The sequence below is a fragment of the Scardinius erythrophthalmus genome (assembly GCF_964197995.2).
Source record: "Scardinius erythrophthalmus genome assembly, chromosome: 8".
NCBI classification, from domain to species: Eukaryota; Metazoa; Chordata; class Actinopteri; order Cypriniformes; family Leuciscidae; genus Scardinius; species Scardinius erythrophthalmus.
Genome location: NC_138228.1, coordinates 32466210 through 32487953, shown reverse-complemented (window position 1 = coordinate 32487953; position 21744 = coordinate 32466210). Strand labels below are relative to the sequence as shown.

Sequence of the window (21744 nt, the reverse complement as noted above, 5' to 3'; positions counted from 1 at the left end):
TCAGATTCAGGTGTGTTAAATAAGGGAGACATACAAAATGTGCAAAGCAGCGAGTCCCGAGGACTGGAGTTGAGAACCACTGATCTAGAGTATGATTACTACAATAAGTGGGTCCTGACACGTGTTGTCTAACTCTATTAGAGTTAAGAATGTCTTTAAATGCCAATCCCAATGCATCTTTTTCATTATCTACATGTATATTAAAATCACCAACAATTAGGACTTTATCTGCAGCCAGTACTAACTCTGATAGAAAGTCAGCAAATTATTTGATAAAGTCTGTCTGGTTCCCTGGTGGCCTGTATACAGTAGCCAGCACAAATCTCAAACGTGATTCATCATTTACACTATATATTGTTACATTAAGCACCAACACTTCAAAAGAATTATATTTGAAACTAGACTTCTTAGTAATTCTGAAAATATTACTATAAATTACAGAAACACCCCTCCCCCTTTGCCTTTCAGACGAGGCTCATGTTTATAACCGTAATCTTGGGGGGTGGACTCATTTAACCCCCTGGGGTCGGCGGTATCGCCGGCGATACCAGCTCGCTTTTTTTTTTTTATCAGTTCAAAAGAGATTCATTTTGCTCTGTTGACTTTGATATTACAAACAAGTTTCATACATCAATCGATTCTGTTAAATGTGTATTATTTTTGTGTATACTCACAATAAAAACAAAGTGTTGTGCTTTTTGCCAAATAAAGAAAAATAAACTCGAAGCAAGTTCTGCCTTCTCTTTGTCAGTGAAGTCCATTCTGAAACGCGTCCGAAAATGAACAATAACTCAGCGAATACTCAGTCAAACAGGCATACAGACACACAGGCATGAAGCTTAAATTCTCTTCCTTTAAATGAAGTAATTTATATAAAAAACAAATATTCTCAGTTCATGTAATCTGTAAGAAAAGAGCGAGATGTCAGTCGTTCTCATCTCATCTAATTATTTTTAATGTGACCCCGCCCATGGAGAGCACGCGCTATTCAAACGCAAATGACTGAGGTAATCCACGCAAACCTGTGAACGCCCCCATATCAGCTCGAGAAAACACAAGTTTATCAGATCATTGTAGTTGTTTACACCGTCTCGCAGCGCTGTGAGGAATAATAATAATGGAAAATGTACCTCAGAAGTGCGGGTATTTCGAGGAGCAAGGATCCGACTGAGCTGAGGAATACTGTAGTAAGTTTTTTTTCCTTCTCAAGTGAATCGCGTTTCTGTTTGTGAATGAATGAACGGCAGAGATGCGCGCTGTTTACCACAGCTCGCAAAAAGACAGTTTAAATTTAAATCGCGTTTCTGTGTGTGAATGAATGATGATGTTTTAGCAAATTGCTATACTGAGTAAAAATCGACTGAAATATGTTGAAATAAAATGTAGGCTATTTGTATAAGCAACGTATTAAACTGCAAATTAACATTTATATGCCCTAATATTTCATAAAAACAACATTACAGTCAGGCGAAATATGAAAGACAACATTTTGTTGACTAGATTTGGGTACAGTTTTTACTGTAGAATATAGTGCCACATCAAATAAGCTTTTGTTTAGCAATTTCTGCTCATATGTTTTATTTATTTATATATATATATATATATATATATATATATAAAAATACTATTTTTGTCAAAAATAAAGTCATCAACTAAGATGTTAGCTGTTCCCATGTTGGCTATATTCAAACTAATGAATACACATGATAAAATGTAGGCCTATAATCATTTTTTTTTTTTTTACAAAGAAAGAGTACACTTGAAATATTGTTGAAATTGTAATTATTGTTGTAATTGTAACCTTTTTAATAAAATAGCAAAACATATTTACAAGATAGCAAAATCTTAAATGGTCAATATAAGTCTTCTTCTAAATATATATTTTGTCCTTGCATTGTGGCTCAGTCAGTGTCACACCTGAATGAATGGCTCATTATGCAGAGTGGGTGGGACATTGTATTATCAGGTGTAAACCACTCCTCGTTCACGCGAGGGGGTCGCATATTGGTTTTCCAAGCAAAACCTGTTTTACACAATTTAAATCAATGTATTATTTTATGTGAACGATAAAGCAAGACTATTTTCGCATAATTTTGAAGCCAGAACTCGAAGCGACAACATCCATTAGTCAAAAGTCTTGTGGACACATATTTAGTATGAGTTTTGTGGTCTTATTTCAGCAACTTTCATTTTTATTTTTTCCAATAACCACGCATAAACATTATTCTCTTAAAAATACAAACATCTACATTCATGTTGCTCACATATTATGGTAGCCCTGTTTGTGCTATATAGAGTGAATTTACACCTTTGCCATTATCATGCTTATAAATATCTGAAAAAAGCACAGATGTCAGGGCATGTCAAAACATCCCAAGGGCCCCAAAAACACCTTAGACCCCAGAGGGTTAAAGTGATGTAATCGTTTGGTTTTAGCCAGGTTTCTGTCAAACACAGCACATCTAGGTTATAATCTGTTATCACATCATTAACAATAAGTGCTTTTGAAGTAAGGGGATCGAATATTCAGCAACCCAAGCTTTATTGTTTGCTTATTTGTATTATATCTGTTTTTTATTTGTTGAACATCAATTACATTTTTACCCTTAGATGGGTTTGGAAGTTTTTTGTATTTCCTAATTCGGGAAACAGACACAGTCTCTATATGATGATATCTAGGTGAAAGAGGCTCTATGTGATGGGATTTATCTGACCTTGGTGACGTGAGACAGCTAGCAGACGGTCGGTTTAGCCAGTCTGTCTGCTTCCTGACCTGAGCCCCAATTCATGTTTGAGCTCTAAGACTATGTGCCATATTACTAGAGAGAAGAGCAGCACCATCCCAGGAGGGATGAATACCATCTCTTTTCAGCAGGTCAGGTCTGCCCCAAAAACTTTTCCAATTGTCTATGAATTCTATATTATTTCGCGGACACAACTTAGACAGCCAGCCATTGAGTGACGACAGTCTACTAAGTATCTCATCACTCCTGCGCACAGGAAAAGGGGCCAGAGCAAATTACAGTGCCTGACATCGTACTCGCGAGTTCACACACCTCTTTAACGTTAATTTTAGTGATCTCCAACTGGCGGAGTTGAACATTATTAGTGTCGACGTGAATAATAATCTTAGAGAATTTAGCATTAGCCATCACTTTTAAATTTGCTTTGATGTCAGGCGCTCTGGCTCCCGGCAAACATGTGACTATGGTGGCTGGTGGCTTTATTTTCATGTTCTGTGTAATAGAATCGCCAATAACTAGGGCACATTCAACAGGATTCACACTGGGTGTTTTCACTGAGTGGGGAGAATCTATTTGTTATGGTAATTGGAACAGAAGAGCAGTGTTTTTTCCCGCAACTACAGCGTCTCACCGTCACCCAATTGCCCTGCTGCACAGGCTCTACTACAGCCGGAACCGAACAATGTACAGAGTTCACTAAGCTAGTCACATCCAAAGCAGTATCTAAAGCCCTTGCAATCTTACAATTAACCTCGATTAAAGTTTGGATGCATGTCTCTAGTTTCCCTGCATCTCCCTGCATTTATCACATGTAAATTCTGTGCTGACAGAGAAGGCTATGCTATACATGTTACATTAAGTGCAAGTGACAATAAGAGGAGAGGATGACATGACTCATGTGTTTGTTGACTGATCCTACTCACCACAGTTAAATAAATAAAGAGCGCATGGAGCGCACGCTGTCAGGCTAGCGAATTACTAGCGTGTTGTGCTAGCAATAACGATTTAGATTGAAGCTTGCAATGTCAGGTTAATGTGTGATGTTGAGTAAGCTATATTTAGCAGTATAAACAACAAGGAATGATAGTAAAGATTCAATTGATTTTCCGATATCAATCAGACCGTGAGTGCGATAATGAAACATTGGAAGAACTAGTTATTCAACCCGAACCTCCATCGCAAGGACAACTCTAGCAGGACGTTTCTCAGTGATACACTACTCAGTTTGAGGTACATTATGAGATGTTTCTACTGTAATTCCTCACCAACAGCATTAACAAGTGCATGTCCATCAACAAACCGATTATTTTACTTGTACTTATTTATTTACAGAGTATTTTTTTATTTATTGCTGTGAACATGTGGAAAATGTATCAATAACAGTGCATACATTAGCCGAGCTCTAGCGTGAATGACTGATGTAACATAAACGTTGGTAAAACAATTCTTGATCCATGCTTAATCTTTCCTCAAAGTAGTGAGAACGACAGACAATCTGCATTAATAGACACAGTTTTAGGTAATAGTGGACCACAACTGATTAGCATAATAGTCGGGGAGCCAAAGTCTCAAAAATGGGTTGAACCTGACATGGTCTGTTATACTTTTTATTTGTGTTTTTTCTGTTAACTTTGACCCTAAGAACCAATAATTGGAGGGTCTGCTCTGCCGGAAATATCGCGAAAAAATTTTTTGGCCATTTTAGTGTATGCACCCTTTATTTTTTATCAGAAAAATGTGAAAAATGATTTTTTCCCCTCAAATCCTCAGTGGGTTTGGTAGGCTGTCAATAAATGCACTCCAGATACAAAGAACACATTTGCTGACAACATCCACGGAAAAAATAACTCTTAAAACACATTTCTACATGATTTTGCATCAATTTAATGCAAAAAATTAGGCGTTTTCTCACTTTTTTCCAATATTTTCATCTTTACTTCATTGGCAATCAACTATTCCCCCAAGTTATGACATCAGTCAATATGTCATTCTTCTCACCAAACAGTATACTCATTCCACAGAAAAAATCATAAAAATCCAACCAAAATCAATGGATCTGTGATGATTTCACTAATAGTTGATCAGCAGGCTCAGAACCTCAATAGAATTGTAGGCTACTCTCAAAATTCCGAAAGACATGTAGTCCATGAGCCAGGGGGGTTGATCAGTATCATCGGGGGGGGAAATGCTATCATTGTTTTTTGGCAAGGTATACACCCCTAGTATTAGAAAAATCACTATAGCAGTGCAGGGGTGGTAGCGAAATCACTTTTTTCAGCTCATGAAGTTACTAACCCCCTAAGATAAATTCCGTTTTTGAAATCTGGTGTATATCTGGTTTAGGCTCATGCTAGGGATATTGTCAATATTCTATAATATGGTGCTTGGTATCGCTGGAAAGGGGACCTTTTAGGCTTTCATTTAAGCCCAGTACTGAATCTGTCTGACAAACACAAAGGTCACATGACTTCTTTAAACCAGAAATAACACACATTTTTTCACAATTTCCGCCTAAACTGTATGCTTTATTTTATCCCTGTGGCATGAAAGAACACCACGGACACAAAAGTCAACAACTTCAATACTCAAGGCACTCTGATGACTCAGAAAATGTATAATATACCCATACTATTTATTTGTGAGAGCCTTAAATTAGACTTGTGCAGCCAGCACAAGTCTTCAAAATAGAATAGAGCCAATAGAATGGACAAATAGAATACCCTAGTCCAGGGCCAAATGTTGTAATAAAAACACTTGTAATTGGTGTAACAAAATGTTTCTATCATGTATTTTGATATTCACCCACTTTCAGTTAGAATGTCAGAATGTAGCTCATGCACTGAATGTTGATGGATTTTGATAAGGTTTTGTCAGTTTTGTGAAAAGATTGTTGGAATCAATCGCTGTAAAAATCTGTTATTGTCTATCCATTCTAAAAGTGCATCTATCCATTATAAAAGTCCATCTATCCATCATAAAAGTGCATCTGTCCATTATAAAAGTCCATCTCTCCATCATAAAAGTCCATCTCTCCATCATAAAAGTCCATCTATCCATTCTAAAAGTCCATCTCTCCATCATAAAAGTGCATTTATCCATTATAAAAGTCCATCTATCCATCATAAAAGTGCATCTGTCCATCATAAAAGTCCATCTCTCCATCATAAAAGTCCATCTCTCCATCATAAAAGTCCATCTATCCATTCTAAAAGTCCATCTCTCCATGATAAAAGTGCATTTATCCATTATAAAAGTCCATCTATCCATCATAAAAGTGCATCTGTCCATTATAAAAGTCCATCTCTCCATCATAAAAGTCCATCTCTCCATCATAAAAGTCCATCTCTCCTTTATAAAAGTGCATCTATCCATCATAAAAGTCCATCTCTCCATCATAAAAGTCCATCTATCCATTCTAAAAGTCCATCTCTCCATTATAAAATTGCATCTATCCATCATAAAAGTCAATCTATCCATTCTAAAAGTCCATCTCTCCATTATAAAAGTGCATCTATCCATCATAAAAGTGCATTTATCCATTATAAAAGTCCATCTATCCATCATAAAAGTGCATCTGTCCATTATAAAAGTCCATCTCTCCATCATAAAAGTCCATTTCTCCATCATAAAAGTCCATCTCTCCTTTATAAAAGTGCATCTATCCATCATAAAAGTCCATCTCTCCATCATAAAAGTCCATCTATCCATTCTAAAAGTCCATCTCTCCATTATAAAAGTGCATCTATCCATCATAAAAGTGCATCTCTCCATTATAAAAGTGCATCTATCCATCATAAAAGTGCATTTATCCATTATAAAAGTCCATCTATCCATCATAAAAGTGCATCTGTCCATTATAAAAGTCCATCTCTCCATCATAAAAGTCCATCTCTCCATCATAAAAGTCCATCTATCCATTCTAAAAGTGCATGTCTTCATGTTCATTTTATGAAGTATACTTAAGTAATTTTCAAGTATATTTTTAAGTGTACTTTATGTAGTAAGTATACTAATATCAATGTGTACTTGTAGTAAAATTGTGTACTATTTCAATACTGCTTGGGACTAAATTGGCTCACTTTTCGTATTTTTAGTATTTGTAAGAGTAGTAAACTAAGTACACAACTAGGTTTCTCATTTGTAATGCATCTGTACTACAAGTGAACTTATAAGTATACTAGTAGTTTACTGTTTTAATACAAGTAGTACATTTTTTAGTTTATGAAAGTACACACTGATGTGTACTCTCAGTAAACTACTAGTTTCGTAGTTTATACTGCAAGTATACTTGTAAGTTTTCTTTAAGTAAACATAACATTATACTTTGCACTTAACATGTAACATTATTATTTTTGCACTTGAAAAATACCTTTAACTGTACTTTAAATTTAAAAACATGTTATTAGCTTCATGCATCCTTTTTTAATCTTAACACTTGAATGTCAGTAAGTTTCATAAAGAAAGGCAACATTTTAAACAAAAAAGTAGAATTAGAGTAAATTGATTTACACGACCAGTGGACTAACCTACACAAAAATTCATGCAGAATTAGAAACATATCTGTTTTATATCAATTTTCTAATCAATATTTTCAAACAATGTAAGTTTCATAAGACTGTATGTATATGAAAAAACTATGTAAAAAAGTATATTTAATTGACTACTCAATCAAAAGAGTTAACACAACTACAAGTACTTTGAATTCTTAATTATTCTTTTAAGCAGGGTTCACCAATCTCGGTCCTGGAGGGCCGCTGTTCTGCAGAGTTTAGGACAGCGGCCCTCCAGGACCGAGATTGGTGAACCCTGCTTTTAAGTATATCTGGATCAAAAGATTGAGTTCAAGTACAGGCCAAATATACCTGGGCCCGTATTCATAAAGAATCTTAATGCAAAGAGTAGCTCCTAGTGACAAAATTCTAAGAAAATTCTTAGAAATGTGGCCGTTTACTCTTAAAATTAAAGAAAAAAATCCCAGTAAAGAAAAAAGTAATTCAGAAAGCATCTTAACCCTTAAAAGAGGTCTTAAGGTAAAAGTTGTTAGGAGCATGGACGAGGACTTTTAAGAGGCTGAAGAGTTTCTTCAGCAGAGGAGAACATGGCAGAAAGAAGAAGAAGAAATCTGTTGCAGACAGTGGATGACAGTGAGTTAATAAGATGCTAAAGATTAGATCGTGCATGGATCATGTTTGTGACTGATCTTAGAGACGCGCTAACATCTCCGACAGCGCAGAATTGCAATAGCGCCAGAAATGAAAGTAATCACTACATTACGATATTTGGCAACTGGGAAAATGAAACAATGCAGCAGTGTGTAATGTACACAGTCGCATGTAATTTCAAAGTGAAGGCTTAGAATAGACAAATCACAATGTTTTTCCTTCTTGGACTACCAGCCAATCACAGTCTTCAAAAGATTGTGTCATACATAGCAACGGGGTCAGCCCCGCCTCCTCACTAAGATGAAAGTTTTTGTCTTTTCCTTGCTCAGAGTTGTTCTCAGATTGGCCCCGAATCGCTCTTAAGCTAAGACTCCTACGTAAAAGTTTTTAAAGGAAAACTCCGGTCAATTTTAACATTAATAATTCAGCCAGCGCTCACATGGCTGTGCACTTGTAATGACACATCAAGGATGTTAAGAGGCTAAAAGCAGGTTTAAATATTGCCCCATTGAAGTCAACAGGGTGCAAATTTTAAAAAGAGGATAACATGGTGTAGGCAACACCGATTTTTGTCGTTGTTCTCTGTATTGACAGCACTCCAAATTGACAAAAAAATTAGCTCAATGTTAAAATTGACCGGAGTTCTCCTTTAAGCAAAATTAAGAGTTTTCTGAGAGGATTATTAGAATCTTTATGAATACGGGCCCTGGACTTTTCTCTCAGTATACATCAAGTACACTGAAGTGTAATTTTAAGTATATTTCTGAGAAGTACATAAAATGTAGACTGAAAGTATACTTTCTTATTTTAAGCTTAAAAGAAGTATACTAAGTGTGAAAAACACCAAGCTTACATTAGCTACTGCTACTATTCCCCACCAATTCACAAGCACAAGAGAAAAAGTATTTTGTACTTACATTGAATACCCCTGGAACTCTCAGTAACATTCAGTGCATGAGCTACATTCTGACATTCTAACTGAAAGTGGGTGAATATCAAAATACATGATAGAAACATTTTGTTACACCAATTACAAGTGTTTTTATTACAACATTTGGCCCTGGACTAGGGTATTCTATTTGTCCATTCTATTGGCTCTATTCTATTTTGAAGACTTGTGCTGGCTGCACAAGTCTAATTTAAGGCTCTCACAAATAAATAGTATGGGTATATTATACATTTTCTGAGTCATCAGAGTGCCTTGAGTATTGAAGTTGTTGACTTTTGTGTCCGTGGTGTTCTTTCATGCCACAGGGATAAAATAAAGCATACAGTTTAGGCGGAAATTGTGAAAAAATGTGTGTTATTTCTGGTTTAAAGAAGTCATGTGACCTCTGTGTTTGTCAGACAGATTCAGTACTGAGCTTAAATGAAAGCCTAAAAGGTCCCCTTTCCAGCGATACCAAGCACCATATTATAGAATATTGACAATATCCCTAGCATGAGCCTAAACCAGATATACACCAGATTTCAAAAACGGAATTTATCTTAGGGGGTTAGTAACTTCATGAGTTGAAAAAAGTGATTTCGCTACCACCCCTGCACTGCTATAGTGATTTTTCTAATACTAGGGGTGTATACCTTGCCAAATAACAATGATAGCATTTTTCCCCCCGATGATACCGATCAACCCCCCTGACTCATGGACTACATGTCTTTCGGAATTTTGAGAGTAGCCTACAATTCTATTGAGGTTCTGAGCCTGCTGATCAACTATTAGTGAAATCATCACAGATCCATTGATTTTGGTTGGATTTTTATGTTTTTTTCTGTGGAATGAGTATACTGTTTGGTGAAAAGAATGACATATTGACTGATGTCATAACTTGGGGGAATAGTTGATTGCCAATGAAGTAAAGATGAAAATATTGGAAAAAAGTGAGAAAACGCCTAATTTTTTGCATTAAATTGATGCAAAATCATGTAGAAATGTGTTTTAAGAGTTATTTTTTCCGTGGATGTTGTCAGCAAATGTGTTCTTTGTATCTGGAGTGCATTTATTGACAGCCTACCAAACCCACTGAGGATTTGAGGGAAAAAAATCATTTTTCACATTTTTCGGATAAAAAATAAAGGGTGCATACACTAAAATGGCCACAATTTTTTTTCGCGATATTTCCGGCAGAGCAGACCCTCCAATTATTGGTTCTTAGGGTCAAAGTTAACAGAAAAAACACAAATAAAAAGTATAACAGACCATGTCAGGTTCAACCCATTTTATTGAGCTTTTGAGACTTTGGCTCCCCGACTATAAGTATTTCAGTAAGACAGTAATAATGTGAGTTAACCAGTTAGCAGGAGACCAACACAATATAAAACTCAAAACTAAGTATTTTGAACACCATCTTTCAAGAGCAAGCGGTTTGCGAATCCTGATTTGAGAAGCAGTCATCAGTAAAATAAAGGGAACACAGGAAAAGTTTAGGATTATACTGCTGTGGTAAATATGAATTTTACCGACTGATTCTTCACATGCTCGTCCTTGGGCAGTGAAAACTGGCTTTACCGTCACATTGTAGAGTACAGCATCTTCTCGACATGATGCTATCCAGTATCCACAGGAATCAGCTGCAGTGTCTGAGGAGGTTCAAGTTTTCCCTGGTGTCTGCGTGCGCAATAAGTGGGCGGGCAATATGCTAATGTTTCATCTTGACGTCACAACTAAACGGCTTATGACTCATTTGAAAAACGATTAATTTAATTGACTCTGAGTCGACTCTTACTTTTGAAAGACAATAACTTTATATACGGTGCACTTTCAGATTTAAAACTTTGCAGGATGTTTTCCTTCACTTAGAGCTATGTTACACACTACATTCCTAATCATCCCCATATATATATATATATATATATATATATATATATATATATATATATATATATATATATATATATATATATATATATATATATATATATACTCATTGGCTTCATCACTCAATTTACACTGATCGCTAGTTGGCCAGAGGAGATCTGGCCCCGACTGAGCCTGGTTTCTCCCAAGGTTTTTTTCTCCATTCTGTCACCTGATGGAGTTTTGGTTCCTTGCCACTGTTGCCTTGGCTTTTGGCTTGCTTAGTTGGGGACATTTAATATTCAACAATATTAATGATCTGCCTAACTTAAGGTGGACGATGACACAATTTTCTTCTAGAAACAAACTTTGTTTTATTATTTTCATGTTATCACTGTGAAGCTGCTTTAATACAATCTGTATTGCATAAAGCGCTATATAAATAAAGGTGACTTGACTTGACGTGTGTGGTGGGCGTTCTGGTGCAATATGGCTGCTGCACATTGGTGGTGGTTGAGGAGATTCCCCCCTTCTATGTAAAGCGCTTTGAGTACCAAGAAAAGCACTATATAAATGTAACAAATTATTATTATTATTATTATTATTATTATTACTTGAAAGGTCATTTTCAAAAATCCATAATAGGGGCACTTTAAATCAAACTTTACTAATTTGCATAAATGAAGCATTTGCATACAAATATATTAATTACATACATGGTTACTGTTGAATGCTAAAGGTAAAGAAATCATGTCAAAAAACACTTTTTAGAGTTCCTTGGCAGCGTTGGGGAAGCTACTCTGAACCTCTAGCTTGACAAGCTAGATACTTCTGAAAAAGTAGTTGGCCACACTAGAGGTTACTATCAAAAAGTAGCTACATTTAAATTACTTTTTTTTATTTTTTTATTTAACCTTTATTTAACCTTTATTTTACTTTCTTTCTTTTTTTTACAATGGCATTGTGTATTACAAATAACTGAATAATTGTTAATGAAGAATGTCATAGTAAAAGATTTGGGGTTTAAAACAATGTAATGAAATACAATTATGATTTCAAAGAGTAGCCTATTTTATTTTGTAAACTATCTAAAGACACACACAATACTCAAATATAGCCTATATCTCAAACTGACTGTCAAAGTGCAAAATTGCTACAAATGTAACCAATGCAAGAACAAAATGTATGTCAGTAGTCAAAAATGCAGGTTTAAATGCAGCACATGCAGTGATGGAGCTCATTTACAACCTATTTAATTCGATCACAGTCAGTCAGCATTTTATGCATTCAGCGTTTTATTCTTTGGTTTGAACCTATAAAGGTTACACTTTTGTATGTAATTTTAAGATTTAAGATTAAAACGCTGTCTAATGATAATAAAAATAAGTATTAAAAGCACAATAATCCGCGCAAGAGACGGATTACATTTTCCCCAAAGATGTTAAGATGTCCTGTTTTGTATTACTAGAAATAAATTATAACTGTTAAATATGTTTCCATGTGCCACTCTTCACAGTTCCTGGTAGTTCATGTAGCAAATGGCTGATTCAGTTGTGAATCAGAAAAAAAAAACAAAAAGTGCTTCATGCTGGGTCTTAAAAAAATGTCCTGCTTTTTTTTCACTCGCACAATCACATCCCTGGCTATATGCTCTATAAGCTGGCATTGCCGCCGTTCATAGACTTTTCATGATAACTGTTGCTTACATTAAACAGCCGTGTAAAATCCATGCGTCTATTTCAGCTTGTCTTATGTTCCCCTGCATGTTGGGCAATGAAGTCAATTTTTTTTTTCCATGACTAAGCCTTTCAAGTGAAGAAATGCAATAGTCTCAATGGCAGAGTCTTTTTCTCCCTTGCTGCAGAGCAGAGGGCAAATGTATAGAAGTAAAATAATGACAAATGTTTTTGAAACAAAAAAGCTTGTTGAATTGCACTATATGAAAAAAATATGCATTGCATTAACCCTGTTTACATTTTAATGCATTGTATTTTTAGGGCTTGCATTTTTATGGGCTGAAATTCAACATGGTTGTATATTTAAGCTGTGAATATTTCAATTCAAAACATTTCACACACATTTTCATTATAAAAAATTCAATGATCCATATTCAACTTTCAGATTTCACTTCCAAAATATTCATTCTGTTTAAAAATACAACCTGTAATATTCGACAGGCAATTTTTGTGCCATTTTATTTCGCTTTACAAATTCACTTCCACAAATTCAATGGTTCAAATTCGACAGAAAATTCAACATTTGACATCATTTGACATTTGACAATTTGACAACGTGAACGGCAGGAATATCAGTAGATTGCCGATTGATAATCTCCATAGCTGTTAGTCGACCTCTCCAGCAGGTGGTGCAAGCGGCTGTTGACGAAGACCAGAGCAACGGGTAGAGAGAGTCATTCATTCATAAAAATGGATTTACAGATATTGAGCAAGTGGTAAGTATTTGTGATGATTATCTACTGATATCCCTGCCGTTCCCAGATGTCAAATGTTGAATTTTCTGTCGATGGCCTTGTATACAACGCCTAGTGCCCCCATTCATCTATTACTTTCACCACTTAATCAAGCCACTCTTTTTCTTAAAACATGATGATGTTTTATTTCCCATGTCTTTGCATTTGCTTTGCCTCTCGTATTGAGCTATTTTGTCCACGGCCATTTAAGTATTCCAACAGCGACTGATTTGGCTCACATCATTCTCTTTCTATGAAACCTATAAACCGCTTTCACTGGTTCTAACTCTATAGCGGTTGACCAGAACACTGCAATTATTACACTTTTACTAGATTTCAGTCAAAGGGCTTTCCCTTCACATTTTGCATCTGTCCTCTGTGCAACAATTTTTTCACACAAGCAGTTCCCCATAGCGTCAGCTCTGAAGCAACATCGTTAAGGGGGAACATCTCCGGTCACTGACATAACCTCGGTTCCCTGAGTTTAGGGAATGAGACACTGCTAACATGCCGTGTTACTCATGCTCATGTTTTTTTCGTGAGTTGCTTTTTTAGTTGACAGATTCTGAGGAAATGTCGTTCAGCACTGCCTTATATAGATCCTGCCCTTAATTTGAGCACTTGAAGGCCATTTGCCATTGCAGTGCTAGGGCGTTATTCCAATCAGATTTTTCGCAATAGCATCACCTCTCACGCAATGTCTCGTTCCTTCATCTCAGGGAACCAAGGTTATATAAAATATAAAAGATTAGCAGAGTTCACACCACAACTATAACGATATCGGCACAGGCAAATAATACCGTTGGAATCACTTTCGGAATGTTTTTTTCCAGCTGATGAATGATAAAAAACGTTGACAGCCAATCAGAATCCATCCTGCTTTAAAGAACTTGAGCATTTAAAGTGGCAGACGACAAAACTGCAGCACGTGCATAGAATAAACAATGATATTGTGCACTGGTGTGGTTGATGATATACGGTAGTTATCTTTTATAGTTATCTTTATAGTTATCGTTATTGATGTGAACGGGCCTTTAGACCCTATATGGTGCCTCAAATGTTCCTGTCCAATGCATGCTATGTCAATGACAGAAAATTAAACAGTTTGACAATTTTTGACACTTCCATTTTCTGCTGTATCAGATCTGTTGACTGGAAATTCACAATTAACCCACAATCGGGGTGTGTGTGTGTGTGTGTGTGAGAAAATTAACAAGATGGGAACCTAATTTGTCTACGAGAATGGATGTTGAAATGAAAGTTTATTCACTGAAATCTGACTAGATGTTGATTGATTGTGACAAAGACAAAGTACCTAGTTTAAAAATATCTGTAGTTTTTTAAGTGTAGTTGTCTGTTTCTGTCCACAGGCCTATAATGACTTGCTGAAGACTTCTGAAGCAAAGCTACGGGCATTTGGGATCCCTGTGGAAGAACTCTGCTTTAAGCCACTCGAAAGCAGTGTTGCTGGACAGAGTCTTGGTCAGGGCCCTGCTGCCCTCATTTCTGCTCCAAATTAGCAAGAAAGGAAAAACATATTTTATCTTGATAAAATAAAATGATCAAATGTTATTCAGATCAAATGTTTTGTAGGATTTGTTATTTATGTTACATGTAGTAATAGCATAATTAAACCCTAAACCAAACCCTTATCCTAACCCTAACTCTAATAGTAAGTACATGTAGTTAATTAATATTACTCTGTACTTATATGTATAATACACTGTAACAAGGACATCTTTTATTTTTATTTTTTGATAAATATCAAGAAGTATTCTACAATGGCATTAATGTAATAGTTCACCCAAAATCAGTATTCAGTTTTTTTTATCCTCAGAGAAAAAGGTAAAATTTTAGAGAAGGGTAAGATCAATATAATATAATATATAATGCTGACAATCGATTAAAAAATGTACTTATTAATCACACATTTTTCTGATAATCATGATTGATCGCACCTAACATTAAAGTTTTTAATATATTTTTATATTGTAATACGTTCACATGGATTGAAGCTCCAATATAATGTAGAAACAACATACAGTATTTTCTAAATATTTGTTTAATGGAATATTTTTTACTAAGCACTATGAATGAAGTCCAATATAACCGATACCAATACTGATACTGATTTCTCTTTTAAATATTTTTTTTTTCTCAATTTTAGCCATTAATCAACAATTACAGTACAATAGAACGCTGTCAATTTGAACATAATAGGCATAAAATTATAAAAATATAACAACTTTTAGTTTAAGTGAATTTAAAACAATCTTCACATAAACTCATTGTAATAAATGTCACATTTAGCTGTGCCTTTAATATATCAGGGTTCAATGCAAAAAAAAATTTCTACAGGCCCAGTCGGGCTGGTTCATATTTTTACCTGCACTGCTAAAATGCACAAAGAAGTTATTGTTTTAGTTGTTTTTGACACAACCTTGTAAACAATGCTTTAAGATTTTTAAGTAGGTCTAACTGTGCGTTCACACCGAACGCGAATAGCGCGTCAAATTCGCACCTGCCGCGTCTAGTTTGACGCTTGACCACTTTGTGTTAATTCGCGCGTCAAGAGTGAAATTGACGTGCGTAAAAACAAGTTTGAAGCGAAATTTACGCGCATCAGAGGCGAAATCCGGAGGCGAAAGTTTCGAAACCCGTTGGCGGCCATTTTTTTTAGATGTTTATCGAGCATTAGCATTAATCGAGAGAGTCACAGCTCGTATATGCTCTGGAGAGCAGAAACAGCTGCGTAGGGGACATCGTCGCTGTACTCGGGTCGACCAGACCCTCCGGAGGGTTTCAGGAGTTTCACAACTTGCTCCAGGAGCTACCTACCGGTAAGGACGCTGACGAGGACAGCGTAGGCCGTATAAGGCCTCGGCCTCGAGTGGTCGCTGCCTGACGAGCCCCCGCGCAAGGTTCATCGCCCGCACCCACCTAATCTGTCATTTATTTTTGTTTTGATAATAAATGGAGCCAGCCTCCAAAAGTGAAACCTGTCCTGTGGTTTTTGTTTTTTGTTTTTATACACTAAATTGTGTTTGTTGTATTTACATTAGATTAATAATGTTTCATATGATCTGGAATAGATATGGAATAAATAGCATTCAATACAAAATGAGTATCTCTCATATATTGAAATCGAGTTTTTATGTGAAAGATTTGCTTTGTGCATTTTAGTCATATTACAAAATAATTTATTGAGGTGAAACATAAAATAACATTATAAACTGTCACTTCACCACGTGACAGCAGCAAGCAGGCTCCTGATTGGTTAACGCGGCGCAAATTGACGCAGAAGTTCAGATTTTTCAACTCGGGCGGCAGACGCGAATTCGCGTCAAACGCGTGAATGCACAAAAAGCACTAATAAAATCATTCGCGCGTAACGCGTTAAACGCGCTTAACGCGCCAGACGCTCAATTCGCGCCATTCGCGCGAACTTGACGTGCGAATGAGGCGTATTCGCGTCTACCGCGCTGCGCTCTACGCCTCATTCGCGCCGCAGGAATTTTTTACGCGCGTAACGCGTCTTTGCATTGACTTAACATTGAAATAATTCACGCCTGACGCGCTATTCGCGTTCGGTGTGAACGCACCATTAGACCTCATTATGGCCTATACATTTTGGTATAATGTAAAAAAATAGCAGTGCAAAGCAGTGCTCTTTGATACTCAAAGTGATAACGATGACAATGCTGCTCAACACTGCTGCTGGGAGAACACCTTTGGATATTAAAGAGTCAAGTCAAGTCAAGTCATCTTCATTTATATAGCGCCTTTAACAATGTAGATTGTTTCAAAGCAGCTTTACAGAAATAAACGTATATTATTTAAGGTAACAGAGAATGTTTTGGCTTTATAGCGGTTCTTTAGCCCTTAATCAGTGTTTGAAAAGGACGACACTTAAGGTGTTTGGGGTCATTTTGACCCCAAACTTTTAAAGAGCGATTGCATAAGGAAATATACATTTTTATATGGAAAACTATATATCATTTTTTTTATTTACTTCTCAACTATACATTTATGCTGTGTTTTTGTGGAAATTTTGAAGTTTTTTACCTATTTACTGCACAATTACATAACTAGGCCATAAATTGGCTCATGAAAAATGATTTTTTAAAGAAAAAATCACTTAAATAATGATATTAATTCAATATAAATGGTTTTTGGGCATTGCTCTATGTGTTAGGGATGGAATACTGCCATCTAAAGGTTAGTCGAAAAAACTTATTTCTTATGGGAAAGGAATTAAAGTGCAATGGCCAAATGTATCCAATAGAGGGCCATAGAGAACCATTCATTCACTCATTTTCACTTCTCCTCACAAATTTGATATATATATACATATATATATGTGAATATTTATTTAAACATTTTGAAATGCATAAAAAATCTAATTATTATAATTATCAAATTAATTATTATAATTATATAATATTAATTATATAATTATTATCAAATTATTATATACATTTGCAGAACCATTACAAGTCACCACTATGACATGATTGTGTGTGTGTGTGTTGGTGTGTGTGTGTGTGTGTGTGTGTGTGTGTGTGTGTGTGTGTGTGTGTGTGTGTGTGTGTGTGTGGGAACAAGCTTGTTCCATGTTGCTTATGTGACATTTTTCAGATTTATGCCAGTTTAGTTGATTTTATTTGCCAATTTCTATACAAATGCTCTCTGTTGCAGTGACATACATGTGTGTGTTTGTGTGTGTGTGTGTGTATGAGATAGAAAGTTCGTTCCACTTTGGGTTTATGCTCTAGGACCAGACCTTGATTTAAATGTAATTTTTTTTAGATTTATGCCAGTTTTGTTTATTTTATTTGCCAATTTCTATAAAAATGCTCTCTGTTACAGTGACATACATGTGTGTGTTTGTGTGTGTTTGTGTGTGTTTGTGTATGAGATAGAAAGTTCGTTCCACTTTGGGTTTATGCTCTAGGACCAGACCTTGATTTAAATGTAATTTTTTTTTATATTTATGCCAGTTTTGTTTATTTTATTTGCCAATTTCTATAAAAATGCTCTGTTGCAGTGACATACATGTGTGTGTTTGTGTGTGTTTGTGTGTGTTTGTGTATGAGATAGAAAGTTTGTTCCACTTTGGGTTTATGCTCTAGGACCAGACCTTGATTTAAATGTAAATTTTTTTTAGATTTATGCCAGTTTTATTTATTTTATTTGCCAATTTCTATAAAAATGCTCTCTGTTGCAGTGACATACATGTGTGTGTTTGTGTGTGTTTGTGTGTGTGTGTGTATGAGATAGAAAGTTTGTTCCACTTTGGGTTTATGCTCTAGGACCAGACCTTGATTTAAATGTAAATTTTTTTTAGATTTATGCCAGTTTTATTTATTTTATTTGCCAATTTCTATAAAAATGCTTTCTGTTGCAGTGACATACATGTGTGTGTTTGTGTGTGTTTGTGTGTGTTTGTGTGCGTTTGTGTGTATGTGTGTATGAGATAGAAAGTTCGTTCCACTTTGGGTTTATGCTCTAGGACCAGACCTTGATTTAAATGTAAATTTTTTTTAGATTTATGCCAGTTTTGTTTATTTTATTTGCCAAATTCTGTAAAAATGCTCTCTGTTGCAAAAACATACATTTGTTTGTTTGTTTATGTGTTTGTGTGTGTCTGTGTGTGTGTGTGTATGAGATAGAAAGTTCGTTCTACTTTTTATTTATGCTCTAGGACCAGACCTTGGTTTATATGTAGAAATTTTCAGATTTATAATGGATTTAATTTGATTTTTTTGACAAACAAAATAAAAAAAAGTCATTTTTTTCATTTTCCCATTCATTTTCAATGTGGGGTCATTTTGACCCCAAACACCTTAAAAGGTAAATTTTTTTTTACACACCTTTAGAACAACCAAATCAAGCCCAGTTTTTTTGTGCATGTTTAGATAGGTTATTTAGGAAAAGTCCCAGAGTTTCATGCCCCTGAGATGAAGGTAACATTTTTAAAAAAGGAAAGAAAAGTCCAGTGGGGTCATAATGACCCCAAACACTGATTAAGGGTTAATAAAGTTATTTTACAGCTAAAGTTAGTTTTGATTGATTCGCTTCCGTCGCAACGATCATTTGTTATTAAATTAGGGGCCGCCAAGAAGACACTATTCTCTTTACACAAACTTTAAACGTGATCCTGTAAGAAACGCTGATGGCGTTCACATGCGCATTAAGAAATGGTTCTATAGTTTTGTGCGTTTGAATATATGTGTGCAGGTTTGTTATTCCCTACAAACCAAGCCTAAACAAATTACTGGTGTTTCCTTATAGTTTTGATTCAGAATTTTATTTTATTTTATCAATTCGGGGTAGATACGAGGAAGAGGAAGAAGAAGAGGTTGTAAAATAAAATAAAAGTAAATTATCAAGGTTATTTTCTCTCATTTGACCATATTAGGTGGGTATTTTGAACTCAGCGTCTCTTTGAACTCTTTTCTTATAGGAAAGATGGAAGGAAACGGATGAATTTAAAAGTTAGATATACACACAAAGGGAACAATGGTATCACTTTCCCAACATTTGCTTTTATTACTCTTGTAAATCAGTCAGTTAACCGAGTTGGAGCCTAATTCAAACCTTAGAACATTTCTTATTATATTTTTTTATGTTAAATACATGTGAAGAATTAATGGTTGGACGCCAAAAATGTTCTGAATTTTCACACGGTCCCTTGTGTACAGTAGGCGTATAAGAGGCAACATCTTAGTTTGACGCATAATTCTGTAGCTACACCAAAATATGATTGTTTTAGAGCAGCCTAAATGTTTCATTCTAGTTGTATAGTTATACTCGTAATGTTATCTTTGTAAGACTGTATACTCCATAGAATTCCAAAGCGAATTCCAGCCAAAATGAAACTGCGGTACTTTACCGGCGCAGATTTAACTAAATCCTCCACATCCATGCTCATTGTGATAATCACGCTGTTTCTCGTAATACTGTGTTTTCCAACTCTCAAAATAATCAAGTTTATTCAAGCAATATAGGCCTACTACTTTATTCTCAAAATATTACGACTTTAATCTCGTAATGTTTCAACATTATTCTCGTAATGTTGACTTTATTCTCAAAATATTACAACATTATTCTCATAATTTTGACTTTATTCTCAAAATATTACGACTTTAATCTCGTAATGTTGTTTTTTTTGTTTTGTTTTTTTGTTTTTTTGGTTGCGGTTCAAGTCTTCCATAGAACTAGGATGAATTTAAAGTAAAATCTACACACAAAGGGCATGGTATCGCTTTACAAACATTTGTTTTATTATTCATGTATTTTAGTCAATTAACCGAGTTGGAGCCTATTAAAACTTGAGAACATTTGTTATTACTATTTTTAATGTTAAATACATGTGAAGAATTAATGGTTGGACACCACAAAAGTTTTTTACGGAGCAAGTGGAATTTTCACACAGTCCCTTGTGTACAGTAGGTGTATACAATTCTAGTAATGTTTCAACATAAACATATGAGAGTTCGTTTGAGGCATAATTCTGCAGCTACACCAAAAGATGTTTTTTTTTAGAGCAGCCTAAATTATTCATTGTAGTTGTATAGTTATATACCTACTCGTAAACTTAGTTGTGCTAATGTTATCTTTGTAAGACTGTAGCTTCCATAGAATTCCAAATCAAATTCCAGTCAAAATGAAATTAACTAAATCCTCCGCAGTGTTCATTATTGTGATAATCACATTGTTTCTCGTAATACTCTGATTTACCCCTCTCAAAATATTAAAGTTTATTCACTCAATATACTTCCAATATAAATCCCCTATTGCAACGACTTTATTCTCAAAGTATTGCGACTTTAATCGCAATTTTGCTACGACTTTATTCTCATTATACTATAACTTAATTCTTGTAATTTTTACTTTATTTTCAAAATTGTATGACTTTAATCTTCTGGTAATCTTATATATACAGTGAGGAAAATAAGTATTTGAACACCCTGCTATTTTGCAAGTTCTCCCACTTAGAAATCATGGAGGGGTCTGAAATTGTCATCGTAGGTGCATGTCCACTGTGAGAGACATAATCTAAAAAAAAAAAATCCAGAAATCACAATGTATGATTTTTTAACTATTTATTTGTATGATACAGCTGCAAATAAGTATTTGAACACCTGAGAAAATCAATGTTTATATTTGGTACAGTAGCCTTTGTTTGCAATTACAGAGGTCAAACGTTTCCTGTAGTTTTTCACCAGGTTTGCACACACTGCAGGAGGGATTTTGGCCCACTCCTCCACACAGATCTTGTCTAGATCAGTCAGGTTTCTGGGCTGTCACTGAGAAACACGGAGTTTGAGCTCCCTCCAAAGATTCTCTATTGGGTTTAGGTCTGGAGACTGGCTAGGCCACGCCAGAACCTTGATATGCTTCTTACAGAGCCACTCCTTGGTTATCCTGGCTGTGTGCTTCGGGTCATTGTCATGTTGGAAGACCCAGCCTCGACCCATCTTCAATGCTCTAACTGAGGGAAGGAGGTTGTTCCCCAAAATCTCGCAATACATGGCCCCGGTCATCCTCTCCTTAATACAGTGCAGTCGC

General features: G+C 35.4%; 1 protein-coding gene across 4 annotated transcripts in view; it reads left to right on the top strand.

The window, feature by feature from the left end:
- drc4 (dynein regulatory complex subunit 4) overlaps window positions 1–16287 on the top strand; it is a 105276-nt gene extending 88989 nt beyond the window's left edge. For 2 of the 4 annotated variants that reach the window (XM_081372041.1, XM_081372039.1), the window contains 2 exons: window positions 13040–13152; window positions 14541–14750. In XM_081372041.1, coding sequence (XP_081228167.1) covers window positions 13040–13152; window positions 14541–14559 — 132 coding nt within the window. In that variant the 3' untranslated portion in view covers window positions 14560–14750. Of the gene's footprint in view, window positions 1–13039; window positions 13153–14540 lie in introns of all 4 variants that reach the window. The other 2 variants (XM_081372040.1, XM_081372038.1) reach the window with 2 other exon arrangements.
- Window positions 16288–21744: the final 5457 nt, after the last annotated feature.